General features: G+C 37.2%; 2 protein-coding genes across 4 annotated transcripts; both read right to left on the minus strand.

The window, feature by feature from the left end:
- Nucleotides 1–1639: 1639 nt before the first annotated feature.
- ubl3b (ubiquitin-like 3b) lies at nucleotides 1640–9645 on the minus strand. Of its 3 annotated transcripts, none has more exons than XM_077236120.1 (7): nucleotides 9480–9645; nucleotides 9120–9221; nucleotides 8590–8743; nucleotides 5235–5343; nucleotides 4466–4552; nucleotides 4216–4293; nucleotides 1640–3254 (listed from the first exon to the last, which is right to left on the minus strand). In XM_077236120.1, the coding sequence occupies exons 3-7, from the start codon at nucleotides 8614–8616 to the stop codon at nucleotides 3202–3204; spliced, it is 354 nt and encodes a 117-aa protein (XP_077092235.1). In that variant the 5' UTR covers nucleotides 8617–8743; nucleotides 9120–9221; nucleotides 9480–9645; the 3' UTR covers nucleotides 1640–3201. The 3 variants fall into 3 exon arrangements, with proteins under 3 accessions (XP_077092235.1, XP_077092236.1, XP_077092234.1); XM_077236121.1 differs by having other exon boundaries at nucleotides 9318–9613; XM_077236119.1 differs by having other exon boundaries at nucleotides 9120–9639.
- A 345-nt stretch (nucleotides 9646–9990) lies between these two features.
- On the minus strand, nucleotides 9991–21873 carry slc7a3b (solute carrier family 7 member 3b). Its single transcript, XM_077236122.1, has 12 exons — nucleotides 21775–21873; nucleotides 17094–17506; nucleotides 16640–16801; nucleotides 15451–15619; nucleotides 15029–15147; nucleotides 14718–14940; nucleotides 14472–14611; nucleotides 14272–14374; nucleotides 13612–13844; nucleotides 13314–13480; nucleotides 13098–13206; nucleotides 9991–12530 (listed from the first exon to the last, which is right to left on the minus strand). Exons 2-12 carry the CDS (start codon nucleotides 17461–17463, stop codon nucleotides 12400–12402), a joined length of 1926 nt encoding a protein of 641 aa, XP_077092237.1. The 5' UTR covers nucleotides 17464–17506; nucleotides 21775–21873; the 3' UTR covers nucleotides 9991–12399.
- Nucleotides 21874–22126: the final 253 nt, after the last annotated feature.

Below are 22126 nucleotides of genomic sequence, written 5' to 3' on the forward strand. Positions count from 1 at the left end.
GCTTGGAGCTTTCTGTTTAGCTTTACCCTGGATCTGATCCATCCCTTCACACATAACAAGCAACAGAGACCTGAACTCACTCAGGTCAAGTATATTATTACAGCTATAGGTTTAGCAAATTGATAGGATTCAGACTGACTAAAGCAGAACAAGTCACTAATAGGCCTATACTAGTATTAAAAAAACATAACTAAAAATGCTGTAGTACATTAACTTTTGGGCTGTGATTGTTTTTTTATTTTAAATTTTTTTGGAAATAAATATGACACTATGTAGGCCGCACTACAGCTCAGAAATTTGTGCCAGTAAGATTGATGGTAATAACTATTATTTTTTGGATGAATATGCAACACAACTGCTTTCAACACCAATAATAATAAGAAATGTTTCTTGAGCACCAAATTCAGCATTTAAGGCTGATTTCTGCACTGAAGACTAGCTAATGATGCTTAAAATTCAGCTTTGACATCAAAGAAATAAATAACATTTTAAAAATATTAAAAAAGGAAAGGTTAGACTACTTTAAAATTTAAATAGCTGAGTAGTTTACAATTTACGGGTTGAATTGTGTTTTTGATCAAATGCAGCCTTGGTAAGTATAAGAAACTTCTTTCAAAAGCGTTAAAAAAACATCTTACGGACCCCAAACCTTTGAACGTCAGTGTACACAGACAAGTATGATAGATAGGCTACATTGTATGGATGTATTTGTTTATTTTAGATGTTTAATATTAGATATTCAACAGATAGGCTAGTACGCTTATATAATTAATTCTGTCTTTCGCGTTATTATAATTGTGAGGCCCGGTCAGTGCAAAAAGAAACAATTCTTCTTCCTCCAGTTCTCCGTCAAAGTCAACTGGAAAACTGGACATGCCTCAACAGTAAGTCATGAAGGACTTTTCAAAAACAGAAGGAACATTTTATTAAACGAGAAAACAATAAATTAAGGCCCATTGCAATCATTAAAAATAGGAAAGAAATTGTATGGGTCGCGCGACTGGGCCTGCTGTCGAACGGTCAGTGGAAATTGATGGTCATAAACAAAGCAACGATATTGACTTTCCAGAGTGAATACTATCATTGATATAACAGTTTGTGCTGGCTTATTTAATTAATGTTTAATAGAGCCTCCAATTGCCTCAACACAAGAGATAGCGAATATTAAACCATAATCAGATAGGCAGGCCAAAGTATTGAGAAAAGCACGTAGTAAAGGATAGACATAACATCACAGAACCGGAACCACATCGCCATCTAGAGGCTGAACCACAGCACAACATAAACACACAGTGCTGCGGATTCATTTATTAAGGACGTGAGAATGACATTCAACACGTTATTTTTCACAGAATGCATCACTGGACCCAAAGTGTATATAATAGATATTGTATACAATACTGTGCTCGACGATTTAGTTCCTAAAATAGTGTTAATAGCAGTAATTAATTGGTGTTGCAGTTACATACACGTTGTGATTTACGTCATACGTGTAATAGTGATTTCTGCATTACTGTAACATTGTTGGCCAGTAAGCAAATGTTGGGGGAAATATCATTTTTAGTTGATAAATCAATAAATATGCTAAATAAATAAAATGTATAAATAATAACATTTTAAAATCCACAGGGAGACAGTATTATTTGAAAGATTTTATTAATTTATAATACAAGATTTAGGGATTTTTTTTACATGTAATAATTTGTAGCTAATTTTCATAGCAGTGACTGATAAAACATTCTTGCAATAATTGGCCAATCAAAAGAAGATTGGAGACAGTTTCTGTGGACACTTTCCACAAACTCACCATCTTTCCAAAAAAATAAAATAAAATCCTCATCCACTCTCACTCCCACACACACACACACTTAACACGAGTCAGCCATCTGATGTGTACTAATAAAAACTCATACTCGGACAAGATAAAAAGGTCCCAATTATTACTCCATTATTAATAATATTAATTTCCCACAATCAAAAGGCAAACAAAACAGACTGCTTACAAACATTAGGAAATAAAACACTCAATTGTTTCTTTCTTCTCGCCCAGTGGGAGGCCATTAGGGCCGGCCATCCCCAATGCACATTTTTACCTCTAATGCAACAAAGTAGCAGGGGGTCCATGAATCCATAGTGCTTATAATGGGGGCTTTTACCAGCCCAGCCCTTCGCTCCAGACAGAGGCTTTCGGATGATTCCCTTATTCTTTGCACCTGGACTGTGTCCCTCAGGACGCATTTTAGACAAGCATGGGACAGGCTACAGATGATATATCTATCCTGACTGGGCAAGAAGAAGAGTTTGTGTCACTTCACATCAAACACATGCTTCTTCAGCGGAGACGAGGAAAAGTAAAGAAAAAAAACTATTCAAGTAGACACAGGGTGAATGGTTTTCAAAGGCGGCTGGTACACACCCAGGGCGAGGAAACACTAGACTAGGGTCATGCAGAGATGTTGACGTAACTAGGTAGTAAGAGGAGTCTTTGAGATCCACTCTCGATTGGTCCTAGGACAAAGGCAAAAAACGCAGGTGGCCATAGCACAATCAAATCCACCAGCGCTATATCAGACTCCCTCGGTCCACAGTAACAGACTGGTGCTTGTGTCATCACACCTCTCTCTCTCTCTCCGTAAGCTCCTTCTGTTTGAGGCAGGAAGGAGGATTAAGACTACAACACACATAGTGACTTCAGATAAGGATCCGTGTTAAGTGCAAACAAAAGTCTGTGATTATGACGCATATTAAGCTTCGTCTGAGTCAGGCGTGTAATGCCGAGTGAAAACTGACACTTGGGTGTTGGGAGAACAGGCGGTCTCTCGAGTACAGGACGTCCCTCTGAAAACCTGTTCACACATCCTTTTACATAATTTCCTTTCAATGATTCAGGTATTTCATATTTGCACAGTTGAATATTTTCAGAGGAGGCAACGAATAAACAAATGGCCAATTTACCAAGCAAAAATAAATGTTGGCAACCAAACGAAACGAGAAAACCAAACCAAGGCAAACGTATGAGATTTGATAAACTTGGCACAAGAGAGTCTCCAGCTACTATAAGGAGCAAAAACACTGAACGAAAACCTAGTCGCACTGTCCCTGGAGCTGTTCTGTAATCATCCAGAATGCACCACGGATTGGTGAGCAGAGACAGGAGCGGGGAGCAGAAGGACAGGAGGTTGGGAAAGCTTTGTCTGGGTTTTACAGCAGTAGACAGCAGCTGCTCTCTGTAGTCTTCTCCCTGTTCCTCTGGCCTACGAGAAGAGAACAAATATCAATTGACACCTAATAAAGCAAAGAATCACAGGTCCTCCTCTGAAACACTCTTCAGTTACAAGAATGCGAGGGAAAAGCAGGACACTATGATGACTTAACAGAGGAGAAAATAACCCGTTTCGTTCCTCGAATGACATGCTATGTGTAACTAGTCTATTATTAATGAGGGGTGGTATTAAAATCAACAAACCACATTCAGAGCACAGTTGCTTCTGTAATGTAATGCATTTCGGAGTGAAAGAGAATATTCAATGAGAAATGCAAATACAGAAGAAATGCAGGAGAAATGCAATGCAAATAAGCCTCAAATTCTACTTCAAATAAAAGCTGTTCTTTTGAACTTTCAATCAAATAATCCAGTAAAAAACGAATGATATGGTATAGAAAGTAATTATGGTCAATCCTGTTTTCATGTTGACTTTGCATGAAATCAAGGGAACTTAAACCCACAAAGACTGTGGGCTACAAATGGGCCCTTTGTTCATGTATTGTGAAGCGACAATGTGAATGCTGGCTAAAACAAGCCTCTGCTCTGACAAACAGCGTTTCTATTTTTATATTATCAATACATCAAAGCTTGCAACCTGCTTCCTCATTCCAAATGTAATAATGACAAGTCATAGAGAACAAGAAGCTTGCTTCAATAAAGCCAGCACAACTTGTTAAACCGGAAGTACCAAGAAAGTTAAAGACTTTACAGATCTTACGTTACAGTTTTGACTCATGATTGTGTGACTGGAAAAAGTAATATGACAGTTTGCATCTTAATTATTATAATGGGTCAGGAAGATTTAAGCCAGTTGCTACCTGGCATCAGTCCTCCAATTACTGCTGTGTCCTTGTCCTTAAAACAAAAAGTGGATGTGTATAGGCAAGCCAAAGACATTCAGCCATGTTTAGAGCAGAAGGAGCTTGCCAGAAGAATATATCAGGACTTACCATGGGAGTTCGGCTCTGGCAGCGTCTCTCTGGCAACCAAGTGCATGACAGTTGTTCGGCCAGGGGGCAACTTCAGAGCTATTCAACAGAGAAGTGGCATTCTGAATATCTGCAAACTTGACTACTTTGCCCAGTACAAACAGCTTCTGACCTCCAGCATATTTTAACATCCACTTTCACTGTCCTCACAATAACGTAGAGACAGACAAAGAGCGGAACAACAGACAGGCAGACAAGGTCTAGTGCTCACCTCCTAGTGTGACATTGCCATGCAGGAAGCGGCCCTGGAAGATCAGCCTCAGGATGCTGGGGCTGCTGACACTCTCCTCCTCCCAGCCTGCAATGCAAGTCATTACATTCACTACTGAAACAGGCTTGCATGAAGCTTTACTATGAAAAAATGGTCAAGATCATAGTTGGACCACATGTGGTCACAGATGAAATGCAGTGAAAGAAAATTAGCAATAAGTATCTAATCCATATACATCTATGACAGACACTACCATTCAAAAGTTAAGGTTGTTCATGTTTATTATGCTCACCTAGGCTGCATTTATCTGTGATAGCAAAGCTACATTTTCAGCATCAATACCTCAGTCTACAGTCACATGATCCTTCAAAAATCATTTTTATATGCTGATTTGATGCTCATGAAACATTTCTTATCATCAATGTCGAACAGTTATAAGTTCTGTTTAAAATTTTTGAGAAGATTCTTTGATGAATAGAAAGTTCAAAGCAACAGCATTTATTTGAAATAGAAAAACCTTTACTCGCTTTTAATCAATATAATGCAACCTTTCTGAATAAATGAATTAATTTCTGTAAAATAAAAAAATCTTACTGTTCACCAGTAAGATTATTGTTCACCAAAAAACATTCTGAGATTGTCATAACATTTTACAGTGGATGATGTTTAGCAATTTCACATATTGAGTTTAAACTATGTTTTGTGCACAAAAAAGTGTTAAACAAATACAATACTCCAACTATAATTAAAATATACACTCAAAACATACCTGCTGGCCAGTTTTCAAAAACATGGCGGGCAATGTCTGTGGCAGAGTCATTCGGAGAGAAAGTGAAATCCTGTGTCTTTCCACTTACAAGGATCAGCCGTAGATTCACCTGTAACCGAGTGAAAGGAGAGAGGAAACTAATTAAATCATTAAATTGTGAAGCAGTGCCCTATAACTCATACACAGAGACATTTACACCAAATAGACCCTAATGACCCTTCAATCTGTGCTCACCCCACAAAACATGAGACGACCTGGAGAGTCTTTTGCAGAAATGGGCATTCCCTCCTAATTAGATTTATGTTCAGCTTTTAGGGTGAAACTAGCTGCTACCCTCTTTAAAGGTTCCTGTAAAATGGTCTGGTGAGTGGGGAAAGCAGGGTAGGGCAGAGAGAAAGTGCCTTTCGTTTGCATGTAGTGATACCAGCCCCCCCTTTCCTAGACACCCCTTCACCCTAATGCGATAACCCCAGGTGTCCCAGACAACCCAGGGCTGAGTTATTAAATTTACATGGCCCATGCATAACCCCTTGCAGGATGAGGGGAGCAGCACAGTGGATTAGCACAATAAATTTGCCACATGCATGAGTCCTATTAAAAAGCAACAGACAGACACAATGCCTCTACAAGCAGTATTAATAACACCACAAAGGCCAACACACGCTTCATGCCAATGTTCATACGTCTAAGAGATCCTTCATGCTGCCTAAAAAATAAGGATTATTTGATTTTTACTGCCAACATGTTTAAAGGCTCCACCCTTAGACAGAATTTAAAACATTTCTCAGAATAAGAATAGAAAAAACTAATAACTATTTTATAATAATAATAATATTACTATTATAATTGTAATACATTTTAAATAAATTCCAGCAATAATAGATACTACAGCTATAGATTCAAACATATTTTTGTTGGAAAACAATAACATGCGAGTTCCAAACCTTACTGACTTAATCATTTTTAATTCAAATCTAACTAACGCTTAAAGACTAAAATCACAAACAATTCAGACAATTTTGACTAAATCTAATCTAGGTTAGCCAGCTAAACAATTTTACAGTGGTTTCAAAAAAGTTTAGCTTTGCAATGACGACATGACCTTGATCAACCAACACAAGATGGTGATAATCGCCACAATGCCCAATTTAGAAATTCAACTGAATAAATTTGACAGCATCCTCTTTGAATATAAAAAGCAGCATAAGACTGAATGTCTGCACAGAAAAGACAGAGTGCCACTATATCAACCCATAAATAAAATCAGACCAGGGACTTTGAGATTCCAAAGAGTCTCTTGTACAGTTTATTTCTTCCAGGGTTTAAACGTCCTCCCCCCGCCTCATGGTTTTCAATGACTGCAATTTAAACATTACATCACCCACACTCAGTGAACAGAGCTTGGCCGGGCATTAATGCTTTCGTTCAGAATCAGATGAGGGGGGGGGGGGGGGGGGGGGGCGTAAGAAGGTGAGCCAGTTGGCCCTGGCACTGCTGTGTGTATAAAGCCACATACGACAAAGCACAAAAACGAAGGAAAACTAGCTTCATGGAGACACTGCAACCAGTCGGTGGACCAAAACAACTTTCAACATGATTCTGAGAAAGTGGAAGTGAGAGAAGATACTCAGTTCCTCTCAGTTTCTACTGAAAATGTGCGAGTACAAGTTGAGTAAATTGGTTTATATTCTTATTTAAATGGAGTCAAACATACTAAATCGTAGCATTAACACCAGCTCATCAGCTCGCAATAGGGGGGCCCGAGTTTTCCTTCCACCCCACCGTGAAAGCAGCCCAGGTCATGACCCAAATAGTAGAAGCAATCAATTAACAAGACAGGAAAAGGACAACCTCTTCCAGCCATAAAAATGTGTTCATCCTCTCGCACCACGTGCCAGCTAAATCCTTACTAAGGGCCCCCCAATGCCCTAACCTAACCTACTGTGAAATCAGGCTCCTGTGCCGAGGGCATTTGCAATGTAGGGCACCCCACCCCCATTCAGACACTCTAGAAAGTATTCAGCTTTCACATATGGGGACCAGCATTGAGAACATAAGAGGTCAAACCATGATGCATGACGTCAGGATAAAAGACTGTTTACAAACATCAAGCCCCCGATAAAGGCACGGAAATCCCTTCTCCAGCCTGCTCGGGTGGATTTAGGGTGCTATCAGCAAATCTGTGATGGATAATATAGACGAGAGCATAACAAACAAATAAGCACTCCCTGCTGCCCCAGTTCTTAAAGCCTTGACAAATACAAAACACCAAATCTGCCTAAATGCCCCAGAACCAGTACGCAAACACCTCTATAATCTCACGGCTTATATATTTGTCTGCAATGACTTCAATCATGTTGCTTTCATCCCAAAATGTCACTTTCAAATCAAGAGCTTAAACGCATCACCATTTGCCCCATCCCCAAATAATGGCAGTAAAACAACATATATCAGAAACAAACATGTTCAGAAAACAACAAGTAATCTCAGAGCAACAGTGTAACATACAAGATTCATTTTGTTATTTCAGCCTCAAATAAAAGTTCAAATTCACAACTTCTCTAATATACAATTTTAGGACTAACAATAAGTGTCATTGTTATTTTAGAATTATTTATATACTATTACAGTATTTATTTTTTATTTTGTAGTTTATTTTTTATTTTTGACATGCTTTTGTCATTTTCATTAGTTTTTGTTTTTTAATTTAGCCTTGATTTGTTTTAACTTTTAATCTTTTAGCTTTATTTTAATAAATAAAAGTTAAGTTTACAATAGTAACTTAGTAGTTTACAATAACACTAACTGTTTTTTTAAAATACAACATTTTTAGACTTAAACTAATAAATTATTTCACAGAAAGAGATGCAATGACGTCTCCCCACAAATGCGTATTAAAGGAACAGTTTGCAATGAATCTGTTCTGTTTACCCTTAGTTTGCATAAAACATGCAAGATGCATGTAGATTTTTGTGAATAATGATGCAAAGTTTAGTCTATTCATCAGATAAAGCCATCAAAGGCTTCAGTAGGTTTGGAAAATAGTTAAAGAATCATTTTTTTCCCCGTCTTATAACTTGACAGCCATGGCCACCATGCACTTTCATACCATGGAAAAGAGCAGCATGAACATTGTGCTAAGTAACTTTTATTGCATTTAAAAGAAAAAATAATGAAAATAAAATCAGTTCTGTGGAGCAACAAGGTAAAAGTAGATGACAGAAATGTACATATTTCAGTGAACTACGCACCTTTAAGATTTGAATGCATTCTAAAAATGACACCTGATGCTTAATTATATTGATATAGTGTAATGGTGCATGATGTAAAGAGAGATCTGGCCTGATGTACTCACTGTGTCAGGGTCTCTCTGAGAGGTCATGGCTGTGATCGGAGGTGGGGGGCAGCCAGGAATCGATGGTTGACCAGCAGTGAGAGGGCAGCACAACCCCTGGCACAAAGACTCAGTATGTGTCTTCTCCCTCAGGCCTTTCGCTGCCTCGCACAGCCTAACACCAAGTCAATTATTCACAACATGCCACACACATGTGTTTACTATACACAGTCCAGTGGTCGAACCAGCATTAACACGAGATAATTACTTACTATCTTAAGTGACATACTTTACTAAGAAAAACTGCTAAGCATTACAACATACAGGTGAGATGACAAGACATTAAAAACACTAATTCCCGAGATCCTGGTGAATGTTTAGCGATTAAGTTAACTGCTAGGTAGTACTCTAAGTGATCCGATATACTGATTAATGAATCACCTAAACAATATGCAGCCATATAAACAACACACTGTATATGGCTTATAAACAGATAGACGCTTAACAGCGCAGATGTGTAGGGAAATGCAACAAAAACAAACGTCACATACCTTTGCTCTACTTGACGTGAAGCCAAACTGTTGTTTGTGTTACTGGATCAGCATTATATATCAGCTTGAGTGCTTGAATATGTGTTAGGAATCCAGACCTGCCTGTGAATCAGACACCAAACCAGGATGAGCTCGACTGCTGATCAGGAAAAAATTTAGTCCAAAATCAAAGACACATCAAAACCATGACACTTGAACCATTAAAGAAGAGAGATGTCTCGATTATGATGCGAGAGATGTGTAAGATTGTATGAGCAGAGAAAGTGCGCGCGACCGCTGGCCTTGAGCTGGAATAAATTTGACTGCGGCAAAATAAAGAGGAACTAAAACGACCGCTTTGATCGAGTAACAGACGATTACCAAATCTGGCGCAGTCGTTTGACGATCCAGTGCTTTCGTGATATATTAAATGATGGGTACATCCATCGTTCTAATCAGATCAGACGTAGCCAAAATCACTCGCAGCGTTCGATCAGATTAATGGCTGAGAATTTAAAGACACCGGAAGTCAGCTGGCCATATATTCAGGAAATGGAGCACAAGGCTTTCTTGGACTTGTAGTTTTAAGGCAGCTCTCCATTTTGTTCGCACCTTGCAGAATGGCAGTCATTTCACATGCTATGTGATGGAATGTGGGGTGTTCTCTCTCTTTTTTTATTTCTAAATGAGCTTTTCATCTTTTGCTTGTCTTAGATTTTAAATATGTTTAAACGTTCTCTTATGCCATTATGTTAAACATTATGTAAGCAAACTCAACATTTGGCATAAATACTGACTTTATTGGAATACTTAAATTCCTTATAGAATTTAATAGTTTTCAAAGATAGACACTAAATTCTGCAAACTTAATTTTTAACAGAAAGCAACTGAATGACAATACTTCATATATTTATTTGATAACAGCATAGCACATAATAAAGGCACATTGAATAGGCTGTTTACATTGGAATAATTAAAGCTGAAGTGTGAATTTTTTTCAGCGTTAAAATACTTTCTCATTCTAATATGCAGAGATAATTTAAAGTAAGGATTTGTTTGCCTATTTACCCCAAAAGTGTAAATACTGCAGATCTATGTAGCCATCAAAACATTCCTCTGTTTAAGCATCCAAACCAGGGGTGCTCTTCCCAGAATATGGTCGCAAGTTCCGTTGAATTGTGTTGGTAACGACGGAACTTGCGACCATACTTTGCGTCTGCTACTTTTGACCAATGGCAGATGGGGGTGCGTTCTGGAAACATGTTTGAAAACTAAGTATTTTTGAAATTTAATTTGCTGACATTAGTGGCACAGAAACTTCACACTTCAGCTTTAGAGAGAAAGTATGTAAATGCATATGAAACAATAAGTCTTACAATACAGTAAACAGTGATGTCTTTTCAATTACAGTAGCAATACAATACAGCTATTCATTCATGATGTAAATTTGATGTAAAACAGCTTTGAAAGAGAAACTGCTAGTCACAACACTGAGACATGTAAAACCATTACTTCTGAGGAAATCTACAATAATACCCTTAAGGGTTTATTATAAGAGAAGGCAGTGTCTGTTCAAAGGTAATACCACGGACTCATCATAACTTTGTAAGTAACAGATATGATTTTTTAATAAACTGGAGGAAACAGTCCCAGCTCAACTACACAGCAGCATTGTGTAAAAATTAACTGTAAAACAGACTTTAAAGTCACAATATTTGCAGCAAATTGTAATAACTTTTAAAAAATATACTGTACAAACAAATGTGTAGTGTAGAGAACCATTTCACCATTGCACCATTCTGTCCATGTCAATAACATATACAGTATCACAGCAACAAATGAAAAACCCTCTAAATTCTCAAAGCTCCATAATCTCCACTTTCAGACCTAGTTTTCCTTTAAGAAAAGAAGCATTTACATTACAATGTTTTTACAAAAAACACAAAAACAGCATAAACAATGTTATCTTAAGAAGATAACTACAATGGCAAAAATCTGCAAGACAAATAAGAGCACTTATTTGAGTACAGAGGCTGACGCTCAATGTGAAAAATCACACAAATAAAAAATAAAAGACTATTTCAGAAAATAAGACAATTATGTAATTTCTGATTTTGCTATTAAGCACATTATGACAATGAGGTTTTCCTATTTTACATCCCAAATATGTACAGCTCAATAGAGACAACTGTCAAAAAGAATTGTTACTGAAAAAAATTACCGTACCATCAACAATAAAGATATTTTCCTCCTACTGGTACATAAATACATCCATAAAGTTAAAAAATGTACAAGAATATACTTTTACAAATAGAAATCTACTGATAAAATCCAATACTTTTCATGTATCACTTTTTCAATCATATCAAGTTTATAAATGTAAGTACTACAAGGACGTTTTGAGTTCAAAACAATAAAGCACATAATAATTTACTAAATATATTACACTTCCCAATTATCTCTGGTTCAATAAACATATTTCGGTTCTGTTTACACCACACAAATCTGAATCGTCTTTAAATGTGAATTTAGGACTGAGTGTGCTCACTGTGATTTTGCAAGGAATGAATTCTGGTCCGTTTACTTACAGTAGATAGGCTAGTAAATTGGTTGCTATAGTAATGATGTAAACGCCAGCATAATGCAAAGAGACTCATACAACACCTGTTGGGGTGGAAAGAGAGGACAGACCAGTTTCAATTTTTCCATCTTGCCACAGTGCTGAACTCATGAGGCACATTAGAGAACATCATTGTGCAATTAGTCACATTCACTAGTGAATGTCAGTGTGCTATAAGAGAAAATGAGTGAATTTGGACACAAAGGATGTTAAATACACATTGCATCATAAATTACAAAAAAAACTTCAGTTGGATACGCCCAATGAGATATTTGCTCACTGTCTGAACAAAGTCTTTGAATAACATTAATTATGAACGAGAGGAGTCACCCTATGACCAGAGAACACCCACAGGCAGAGACACCCAGTTCACAAATGTAATGGTTCTGGTCCATTTCTGAATTTGTACCAGAAAAAAAACATGTGCATACAAAGTACATGTAGGACTAGACCATAGTCTTGTCATAATGAAGTCTAGACATACACAAGTAACACTGTCACTGTACCATTATGCACTGACACAAGGTAAACTATTAGTAGGAAATACAATTTACCTACTGAATAAAATTGGTCACTTTTCAATGCATACTTCTGAAAAATGATATGGTGCAAAAATGACAGTGACTGCATTTTACAAAACTCCTTGTAACGTAGCTGCCATACCAATCTAGTTTGCTCTTCTTAAGGTGTGGGCCCCTCATGTTCACTGTCATCTTCAGCCAGGTAGATTGGCTTCTTTACTTGAAAAATGGGCTCAAATTGTTTACCCTCAGAGCTGTTCCTTATTCCATACGCAAAATAAATAAGAAAACCTAAAAGAGACATGTAATGAAGTCAAACTTTGAATGAAAAACTGACAAAATATCCATATTAGTGTTCAATTACAATACCATTAAAAATTCTGGGGTCGGTAAGATTTTTACGTTTTTGAGAGAAGTCTCTAATGCTCAACAAGACTATATTTATTTATTGAGAAACAGTAAAAACAGTAATATTAAAAAAAATCATTTAAAATTTAACTGTTTTCTATTTTATTATGTAATTAATTGCTATGATGACAAAGCTGTATTATCTAATTTCTTATTATCAATGCTGAAAACAGTAGAGCTGCTTAATATTTTTCTGGAAACCGGGGACAAAATTTTTTTCAGGATTTGATAGAAAAAAAAAGTTCAAAAGAACAGCATTTATTTGAAAAATACTTCTTTTGTTACATTTATAAATGTCTACTTTCACTTTTAATTAATTTAATGCATCCACCCTGAATAAAAGTATTCTTTTCTTTCTTACTGACTCCACACTTCTGAATGGTAGTGCACACTTAACACACACAATTACATCAATTATCCGAGTCAACGATTTGATATGCCATAACTCACCTAAAGCCATCCATACTGCGAAACGAGCCCATGTAGGTCCATTTAATTGCATCATGAGGTAAATGTTTACAAAGATACTGACCAAAGGCAGAATGGGGAGCAAAGGCACCTATGAAATGTAGACAGAAGAGTATTATAACAACCTAAACATCTGACACTCTCAATTTTTCAAGCACAAGGGTAATAACGCAGCTTTGTTAATGTAAGTCTCTGTACCTTGAAACTGAGAACCTCTTTACTCTGGGGCTGTCGCCAGATGATGATGATGCAGACAAAAGACAGAACAGACAGGAGAACAACCACAGTTATATAAAGAGGGTTGCCCATCCCCACCTGCTGAATGGACACTGACAGCACCACACACAGTATAGTGAACAGCACAGCTGAAGAGCAAAAGAGAAGGTGGTTATCTGCCTGTTCACTTTATGAACAACAAAATTATTATTTTATATTTCCCTGAGCTTAACTTTACAGTTACATGTTGCAGCAAAAACGGACCAATGGAAATGCTTACATATGGTGCCAGTGGCAGAGTAAACAATGATGCCAGAAATCTTGGTGGGTACGTCACGGATAGGTTGCACCAGCATACTGATGGAAAACCTCTCCTTAAGGGGCGTTGTCTCCAGCTCCTGGCCGTACTCATCCCCACTATCCACATCTGCCATGGCTCCTTTAGCCTCCAGCTTCTGTAGTTCCATTGGTTTTTCATCCACAGCCCTGGAGCCAAGGGTGCCTGGCTGGTACCTGCAGATTTAAAAAATAAATAAATAAATTAGACTAATTTAAAAAAAGTATCTTAATCCAGATTTTAAAAAAAAAATCACCGAGGCTGCATTTATTTGATTAAAAATACAGTAAAACAGAAATATTGTGAAATATTCTTACAACTTAAAATAACTGTTTTCTATTTGAATATATTTTTAAATGTAATTTATTCCTGCAATGGCAAATATGAAGGTTCAGCATCATTACTCCAGTCTTGAGTGTCACATGATCCTCCAGAAATCCGTATAATATGTTGATTTGGTGATCAAGAAACATTTATAATTGAAAACAGCTGTGCTGCTTAATATTTTTGTGGAAACCATGAAACATTTTTTAAGGAACATCTGATGAATTGAATGTTAATTGCATCCATATTTCTTTTTTAGTAATTTAGGTATATACTCACCGGAGAATGAGTACACAGACAGCGACCAGAGTGTATGCCAGCAGGGTCCCAATTGACATCAAGTCCACCAAGGCAACGATATCAAACAGGAAGGCCATCAAGGCTACAGGGAGGAAATAAAGGAGATTATAGGAGTTAGTCACAAATACTAAAAGAGTTATCAATTGACAGACATTATATGATTAAGAATGCAGTTTTACCTGCAACAATGCCAGACACAATGGTTGCCAGCACGGGTGTCTTGGTTTTCTTGTGCATGCGGGAGAGTGAGCGAAAGAGCAGACCGTCCTCAGCCATGGCATAAATCACACGAGGCATAGGGAACATGGAGCCCAACAAGCTAAAGAACATCGCCCCCCAAAAAAAACACAGTCAGAAAGGCATTAGTTGTTTCATGCTGACTTAATGTCAATGTCAGTAATGTAATTACAGCTTCATAAATGTACCTGGTGGAAAGGGCACACAGAGACCCCACAGCCACAATATAGCGAGCAGGCTGCCAATGCACATAATCAAAGGCTTCAGGAAGTGGACTCAGATTGTCCAGCTTGTAATAGGGTATCATGAGTGTGAGGGCTGCAGACACTCCAAAGTAGGCAAAAAAGCAGATGAGCAGAGAGGTCACTATGCCGATAGGGATGGAACGCATGGGGTTTTTGGCCTCTTCACCTACGACAACATCATCAACAAAACTGGGGTGAGTTTGGTTTTAAAAGTAGGACATTCTGGTTTTACACTACAGGTTTGCTGAACTTACTTGTGGTTGCAATGCAGTCAAAGCCCACAAATGCATAGAAGCAAGTAGCAGCGCCAGAAAGGATTCCAGTAATGCCAAATGGTGCAAAGCCACCTGAGCCAAATTCTTTTTCAATGTTGCTAAGACATGAAAGAGATTTCAACTTTAAATTTACAGACAACATAATGCATATACATTTTAATACACATTTATTTATACACACAGTATATAAAATGTTTGTACGTTTTTTTTGTTTACTACCCTTTCATTATCATTAATTTAATTGTCATTTTTATCTGATTTATTAATTTTATCTTTTTGGTAATTTAGTTGTATATCTGTATTCAGTAAATGTGACCAAACTGATCAAGTTTGGATTATGCTCGAAACTGTACTTTTCAGGTTACTATTGCTATGCCAAAAGTTGAGGAAGTGTGACTTACTGTGCAGATTTGTTGGTGCCATTAAGGTAGTCCTCCACAGTGAGGTTCCAGTTGGCAGTGTCGCCTTTCACAAAGCCCGATATTATGACAAATGTCAGAACCAACAGGTTGATTCCTGTGAAGATCTTGTTGACAAATGCAGACTCACTCACTCCAAATGCCAATAATCCTGTAGTGTGGGAGGTGAGAGGCAGCAAATTCACACCATTATGGTCTTTTGCATGGCAATGGTGAAAAGAAAGAGTGAGCAACAGTCCTATGACTAACATATATTGGTGGAGCGGATCATTAAAAATGACTTAAAGGGTAAGTTCTGTGTTTTACAATTAAAGCCCTTTTTTAAGATCGTTTCTGATGAAATCGAACAGTTAAGATTAAAATTTGGACACATGCTGCTGTCCCGAGAATTTTAGGTTTCTTTGGTAGCACCCCCCCACCTCTACAATGGTTTCATAGGTGCATTGAAAGAATCATTCATAAAACGCATTAAACTTTAGTTTACAAAGACGTGAAACTCACCAAGTGGTCTGGGGTGTTCACTGACATGCTCATGCAAAAATCGCTGCAAAAGATGCTTTCCAACAGGTTTTATCATAGTTTTTACTTTTTGTCATGACTTAAGTCAATGGAGTTGGACAAAAACTACAATAAAACCTGTTGGAAAGCATCTTTTGCAGCGATTTTTGCATGAGCATATCAGTGAACACCCCAGACCACTCGGTGAGTTTCACGTCTTTGTAAACTAAAGTTTAATGCGTTTTATGAATGATTCTTTCAATGCACCTATGAAACCATTGTAGAGGTGGGGGGGTGCTACCAAAGAAACCTAAAATTCTCAGGACAGCAGCATGTGTCCAAATTTTAATCTTAACCGTTCGATTTCATCAGAAACGATCTTAAAACAGGGCTTTAATTGTAAAACACAGAACTTACCCTTTAATTCCTTCAGTGTAGCTTGTGTAGTAGAACCAATGAACAATCTTTTTTGGCTTCCCTGTCAGAAACACACTAACAAAAACCAGGTGTTGGATAAGAAGTGAAGTCAAGAAGATTAATTCTGGAACAAAGATTCACTGGCCTTAATGAAATAATGGAAGTCTTGACTTTGAACAACACTTTGAGTCAAACTAAGAATTAACTAGGCACCATCGTGTTGGGCAGAAAAAGAAGTCAGAAAAAAGTTTCTTACCAGTGAGCAACAAGACCAGGATGAGGGCAAACAGATCTGGATACTCCGCTAACACATTTCCAGTGTTTGGAAATGACATGGAGCCATTGAAGAAAACAGAGATCCTTTTCTGCACTAGATGGTCAAAAGTTGAGCTCCAAGCTCGTGCCACACTAGCTGTGCCTGTGAAAAAGAGAGAAGGATATATGAAGATGCAAAATACTTCAGAATGTCCACTTGTTATGTTAAACTTAAGCACCTGCTCTAGAGTCCTTCACACAAGTGAAGTAAACACTTCATACAGTTTCAAAACCACTTCATCTCATGCGTAATCGCATATAATTGGTCAAACTCTTGGGCTTGCATTCAGAATAAACTCTTGAGAGATGACAAATAATGATTATATTTGAATTCAAAAAGGGAAAAGGTAATTTTAGTCACATATTTTAAAACAAGATAATATCTACGTGCTCACCAATCACATATGAAAGAATGAGGTTCCACCCTGTGATGAAGGCCCATATTTCACCAACTGTCACGTAGCTGTACAGGTAAGCGGATCCCGTCTTGGGAACACGTGCACCAAATTCAGCATAACACAAGCCAGCGAGGACAGAGGATAAGGCCGCAACAAGGAAAGACAACACGATTGCAGGTCCAGCCTTCTCTCGGGCCACTTGCCCAGCCAGGACGTATACACCTGCACCCAGTGTCGCCCCCACACCGAGGGCTATGAGGTCCAGAGTGGTGAGACAGCGAGCAAAGCGGGTTTCATCCTGAGAGGTGTCCAGCATGCGACGCCTTAGCAGCATCTTCCCAAAAGAGGCCAGTTTATTCTTAATCATGATGGATAACGTTGAGAAGACTGGGATAATAAAGCTGAAGGCACTAAAGGAGAAGAGAAACAATATAAATATATATACTTTTTTTAAAAATTGATAATAATACAAAAAAGTTACATTGTCAGGAAATACTGCTTTTTTTTGCTAATTAGGGCAAAAAAGTGCTCAGATTTAGATGAGGTCTTTTGACTTGAAATAAAGTAAGGTAACCTATTAAGGCCCATTCACACCAAGAACAGTAGGCTAACTATAATGATAACTATATTAGCCTCCACAACAACACACTATACTGTTATGTTTATTATAAGCACGTACTGCTCTTTAAGATCTGTCGTGGGGAAAAATTGTTCTGAAAGTGATTCAAACTAGCTATATGGGTATCATTATAGGTGTGGTGTGGAATTCTCTATTTTTATAGAATTAGGATGATTATTAAAACTTTATAAATTTTGTCCTTGGCGTAAACGCCTTTTAACCAAGCCATTACATGTAAAGGTCTGTAAAGGGCATAAATATCAGGGTGTCTGCTTCACACCACACCCGTAGACACAGACAGAGCACTTTATGGACAACCCATTTCACCACAGGGCAATTCAATCCATCAGGACAATTAATAAGACTAATATCTAAAAGCTTTTGCCTTTTCATTATTGAGTCATAATTCATAAAGAACAACAGCTTTAGAGCATTGACATTGGCGTGGACGGAAACAATTTTCAGGCAAGACCAAACGTATTATCGGTAGTCACAATTTACTGGCTAGATGAAAAGAGCAGACTGGGTGAAATGTCAAAGTATCATGGCGGAAGTCAAAGAAAAAAAATATATTATTGCAAACATTTAACAAAAAAAAAAAAAAGAAATTATAGGGACGTAACTCACCCTGTAAATGCAGATCGGAGAATATTTTAAAAATGCTATTTGAATACAGTGTTTACAATATGACAAATATTAGAGACTGATGATAAGCAGTGGCAGTCTAAAGCGTTGCACACTTTCCTAAGGAAATAAGAGCAAATGCAGTAAAGGTCTTCTTGTGTGGGTTTCTGACCAGCAGCTTGAGTACTCATACATGTTTGATCAGGTCCAGTCTATGGAAGTAAACCTGCAACTGCTTATATGACTATTTAATAGTAAAAAAAAAAAAACTTCTAACACTAATCCTTAAGCATTCTTACCGTATATACTCTTCCACATAAAAATACAACAAGGATGATTTTTTTTTTTGATTAAACTTCCGGTCTACTGCTAAGGACACCTCTTTTTGCTAACTCCACAAACTCACTACACGGAAATCATTTACTTTCTTCCAAGGTTATTACATAAAACCACTAACACAAAAAAAACACCAACTAACTATAAATCTAGCCCGTGAAAATGGTTGTTAAATTAAGATGATTATCAGTAACCTAGACATTCCTCTAAACAAATAACTCCAAGTAATACGCCAAGTAATAAGCAGGAAACTTAAACAGGTTTGGACATGGTGAATTCACAGGTCCACTGTCTATAATCTGACTATCCTGGCACCTGCTTCACCCTACTGATGAGTTTGCTGGTCTTAGAATCAGATTAATATATTTCAAGATGATGTCTGACAGCAGCCCAGGTTTTTGAAGCAAATTGGCCATTTCACTGAGGCATGGGCAGTGGCGGTTCTAGACCATTTAAACTGGGGGGGCCAAGATGGGGCCAGTTGTACTGTTAGAGGGGCCAGTTACATTTAGACTTTATTGTTGTCATATCATTTTCTGCACTGCACTGCAGGCATTAACAGGCAAAATACCATGTTTATAATCATTCAATGTATTTGCATTTCCATTATATTTTTACATTTGCATTACATATTCAGTATTAGTCACAGTAACTGTAATTGACATGATGTCCTTCTTTCTCTTCATTTTGGTGAGAACTATAGAGCAAAAGCAATGGGGACCAAGAAGCTTATTAATTCATTTACTGAAAATAACTGACTTGCTAGGTAACTATGTCTAACCGTTTACAGGGTTCCTGCACACTTTTTAAAGTCAAATTTAAGGCTTTTTAAGACCTGAAGAAATCTAAAATTAATACCGTACATTAGGGGTGCGCAATATTGACAAAAATATATCTCAATATTTTCAACGTTTTGTTGATAATAATTAGATGATACTGATTGTGTTTTTGTGCTGGTGCCATGGCTGGTTTAGGCCTGTTGTTGACAGCAGACTCACAAAGATATTCATATTTTCATATTCTATGCAGTGGTCAGCTCACAGCAGTGACAGAAATTAATTTTTTAATTAAGGGCAAAATTTGCCACCTTAAATTGATTTCCAGGGGCAATTTCACCTATGGACATTCTTTCTAAACTTATTTAGAGTTATGCATCAACTTTTATGTCAAATACTAACATTCAAATTATACAGTAATTTTACTTATTTATACAATAATACTTAATTATACAATAATTATACAGTACCACTGTTACCAGTCAAATTAAATCATTCAATCAAAATCCATCTTTGCAGTGCAGAGGAGACACAGAAGCGGCATTAATATATTTACCCTCCATTTACAATTGCATAAATAAAGCTATGAGATTTTTTTTTAATCAATGTTTAAATATGAAATGATTTCGAATTTTGAGTTTTAATTAAAGGGTACTTTAAATATGAAACTAAAACCGCCAGTAGGCCGCGGTAAGTCCCTGTCTTAAGTGAGTTGAGGGAGTCATTCATTCAACCGATTCGTTCAAACGGCTGATTCATTCGGGAAAGAAGCAAGTGATTCCTTTCCAAACGCGGATTTCAGTCAAGTAATCATCGCTGTCTGACTCTGCTACGGTTTCATTTTGAAATTCTAGTCGGCGAAATAAAGGGAAAACAAACAATATTGACAATATTGTGTCTAAAAAGTAACTCCCAATGTTAACTTATTGTTAATTTAATTGTTGTATAACATCAATCACAGTTGCAATTGTGCACGGGAAACAGCGCACTTGTTGATTTGATATTCTAATATAAGAACATAATATGATATAAATATAAGACAAAAACTAATTTGGGGGCATAGGCTACCTATGAACTGCACACAGCAGTGAAAGGACGATAGACAAATGCGATGTCAGCTCACAGTGCCTCCTACTATAGTTTTGATTACAATATCATAATAAAAAATACACATCGCACACCCCATACGCACATAAAGAATGAACTTACAACTGAACTGACATTTACCAGCTTTCTTCTTCTCTCCTCTCTCGCGTGCATGAGACAGACGTTATTCTGCCGCGATTCCCGCGAATGTGATGCGAATTGTCACGTCAACAAGCAAATCCACAAAAATAGAATAATAAAAAATGATAGGCATACAACGATAACAATGATAAACAACGATAGCAAAAAACAGTTTTGTAACTTTGTAAGTTTTGTAATTATTTCACACTCCACATTTAGGGGGGCCACAAGGGGGGCCAAGCTTGTTGTCACAGGGGCACTGGCCCCCCCTGGCCACCCCCTAGAACCGCCACTGGGCATGGGCTTAACAATTTTTTATTTAAGCATTAAAATTGAAAACACTGATTTAAAGATAAAGCCAGTGATTTAACTTACATGCATGAAGTCCAATACTGCACAATTATTGGTGTATCGTTTACTATTCAAATGGAATAGACCAGCAGCACCTGTATGACACCTATATTTACAGCAATGGAATTTCATCATGACTTAATTTAACTACACTACAGCTCAGCATCCCATTAATAATGCTATAGTTTTTGACTCACAGCAGGACATGAGTACCATATACATGTACTGATGCATTCAGTTTGGGATGATTTATTAAAACTAATCGACGATGTTTTATTTAAACCATGTTTAAATGAAGCAAAACTGTACCTGGAAAAATAAACATCAAGAAACATGTGAAATGACTGCCTACATGATGGAAACTATCATAGCGTAAAGGCAGTATAATGATGTAGATCTAATCTAATGATGTAGATCTAAAGTATATTTTTCACATTATGATACAAATATAATACGTTTTGGTGATACGATACCAACTATATAATTTTCTCGGATTGTTTGAAATGTATTATGCTAGTATAAATAAATAATAACATAGAAAAGTACATTTTACATCCGCGCGCCATTTCTACACGAGGATGAATGCAATGATAAACATACGGGATATCCGTTTTACTGTTAAAGAGGCTCTGAACACTGGACAGAAAACATAATTTAGATATTTTACTTAACGAATACTCCCTACGTCACATATGTGAATATTAAGAATGACATATATAGGAATAAAGGTTAAAAAGGTATTTACCCTCTCTTGAGACGATGAATTGAAAATCCAGGCGAGACGATGCGCGGTGTGCAATCTAATATAGAAGAATGAGTAAGTGGCTGGGCAGGACGTGATACTAAACTCAGGCGGAAATTCCATCCTTATAAGGAAAAGTAATTTCCACCCAGACAGGGTCGTTTTTTTTTCTTCCCTGACGTCAGTAACAAAACCAATCCTGTATGACGTGTTGCCATCGAAGATAAGCATTAATTGTTTTGAGAGAACTATGTTTTTTCCAGCATTTTGAAAGTACTGCTCTGCTTATTACATTATGACATAACTAAGGCAATGTGTTACAATGGAAAATATAAAATATGAATCGTCTCCCATG

The sequence above is a fragment of the Siphateles boraxobius genome, unplaced genomic scaffold (assembly GCF_051911475.1).
Source record: "Siphateles boraxobius isolate OS27281-9 unplaced genomic scaffold, OSU_SipBor_1 2, whole genome shotgun sequence".
Classification (NCBI taxonomy): Eukaryota; Metazoa; Chordata; class Actinopteri; order Cypriniformes; family Leuciscidae; genus Siphateles; species Siphateles boraxobius.